Source organism: Eimeria acervulina, genomic scaffold (assembly GCF_000499425.1).
Source record: "Eimeria acervulina Houghton genomic scaffold, Eah_scaff2404, whole genome shotgun sequence".
Classification (NCBI taxonomy): Eukaryota; Apicomplexa; class Conoidasida; order Eucoccidiorida; family Eimeriidae; genus Eimeria; species Eimeria acervulina.
Genome location: NW_013549985.1, coordinates 1 through 2,108, shown reverse-complemented (window position 1 = coordinate 2,108; position 2,108 = coordinate 1). Strand labels below are relative to the sequence as shown.

The window sequence follows — 2,108 nt, the reverse complement described above, 5'->3', positions numbered from 1 at the left end:
TGCAACGTAAGTGGGGCAGGGCCTCCACGACGGCGCGACAGTCGAGGATCTCACTGTTGTCCGCATCATTTTCTGCCATTTCCGCTACGATATTCCTTGTCTACATTTGCAGTTTGTTTGTGAGAAAGACAATTAAGACTGCGTCTTTCGCCCGCAGGCTGGACTCTATCTGGGGGGACGGAAAATGCAGGGTATCCGATCCAAGTATTACCGACTCCCATGACGATACGTCCTTAGATAACCAACAGGACTCAGAAGGTCCGGGCATTCAATTGCTCCTTGGCCCTACGCCAGCGGATGAACTAACAGCAGATATAGTGCATGCAGATTTTGCTCCTTCAGTGGAGGTGACCGCCGGCGCGTCAGCTCCACTATTCCTGGCAGAAACGGCTGAACAGGTAACGGCAGACGGAGAAGAAGCAGGTCCTAACGGGAGAGGCGAAGACGCATCCGATGAGGGGCATTGGGTAGGACTGCTGATACTTGAGGTGCCGCTCGACGACGGCCCGCTCCAGCCTGCCTCCCCTCTTGACCCTGGCCTGCTTGCTTTTATTGACGCCGTGCTACTTGGCAGCGAAGTTCCCCTTGCTGAATCGGCCTTACCGCCAGCAGACGAACCACAGAACTCTGAACTGCTGAATCGTTCTGCTGGTTCGTGGACCGCCACATCAGCAGCAGCCTCTGGACTGGACGGGAGAGCTTCATCGAGTACGGTGCAAGAAGAGCTCGCAGAGCCCTCTTGGGTACCACGAACGTCTAGGAGAAACCGTAGGCAGAAAACGATCGATAACCAGAAGCCATCTCCACGCCCCTCAACCCCCCAAAATGTACCAAGTGGCTCAGCTGCTGATGCAGCAGGAGGCTCTGGCCTGGACGGGAGTCGTCCATCGAGTAATGTGCGTGAAAATCCCTCAAAGCGCCGTCCAGTACCAATCATTCTTAGAAGAGGCCGTAAGCGGAGAATTGGCGATGAGCAGGAGCCATCTCCAGACCCCTCAACCCCCCAAAATATATCCGATGGCTCAGCTGAAGTTGCACTAGGAGCCTCTGGCCCGGGCGGGAGAGCTCCGTCTAATACTGTGGATGAAGGGCCCTCAGTGCCCTCGCCAACAGCAAAGAGGCCAAGGGGACGGCGTAAGCAAAGATTCAGCGTTAGACAGGAGCCAGATCCAGGCCCCCCAACTCCCCAAATTATGCCACGTGACTCATTTGCAAACCGTGTATCGTGGATAGCATCAGCTGGGACACGTGCAGGAGGAGGAGTCAGCTTCCAGCAATACGATCCAACCGCAGTGATTTCTTCTTCTGATGACCCTAGTACTGTCCCGCAGCTGCTGCTGCCTGCGCGTATCATGGTGCGTGGGCAACGGGGGTCGCCTCAACACGTTGGAGCTGCTACATGCAAGCTGTGCATGCATGCATGCAATAAACTAGACGCCACCACGTGTTGCGTCCTGTATTTGCTGTAGCAGTCGCCACTAAAGTCGTTAAACTGTCTGGTGGATGCGTGCGCATGCGTCTATGTGTGCATATAGTTGTTCGGAGCAGCTGATGAAGTGCAGTATTCCCGGACTGAATAGTGTAGTTGCTCTTCCTGCTATTGTTCTCGCTGTTCTTGTTCTTGTTGTCGTTATCGTCGTCATCGTTGCTGTTCTGCTGCTGTTGCTGTTGTTTGGTTCCATGTTGCTGTTGTTGTTCTTGTAGTTGTTGTTGTTCTTGTTGTTGTTGTTGTTCTTGTTCTTGTTCTTGTCCTTGTTTTTTGCTGTTGTCATGGCTGGTCCGTCTGGTTTTGCTGTTTCTGGCGCTTCTGTTGCTGCTGTTTTTGTCGTGTCTCTTCAGGAAACAGCTGCAGTGCTGCTGCCGGAGAATGGAGGATTCTTCCCAAATGCCGAAGTGCTCAACCAGGTGCTTTGGGAGGTGCCGTCTGTAGACCCATCCGCTTCACCGCATTCCTCTAGTCCAGGAGACACCTCCGCCTGAGGAGGAAGATAATCTAGGCTTTGACCTGTCATTGGCCGTTTTTTTCAACCCGCCGGTTTGCAGATACGGCACTTGATAGTTGCAGAGAAGTACTGAAGAAGGATTCGCCCTTCCTCGAGGACCTGAAA

At 53.5% G+C, this 2,108-nt stretch overlaps 1 protein-coding gene across 1 annotated transcript in view; it reads left to right on the top strand.

Moving 5' to 3' along the window:
• EAH_00066390 (hypothetical protein) overlaps positions 1-1,980 on the top strand; it is a gene marked incomplete at both ends in the record, with an annotated part of 2,105 nt that extends 125 nt beyond the window's left edge. The window contains 2 exons of the mRNA XM_013396372.1: positions 129-1,355; positions 1,840-1,980. Coding sequence (XP_013251826.1) covers positions 129-1,355; positions 1,840-1,980 — 1,368 coding nt within the window. The remainder of the gene's footprint in view (positions 1-128; positions 1,356-1,839) is intronic.
• Between the last annotated feature and the right edge of the window lie 128 nt (positions 1,981-2,108).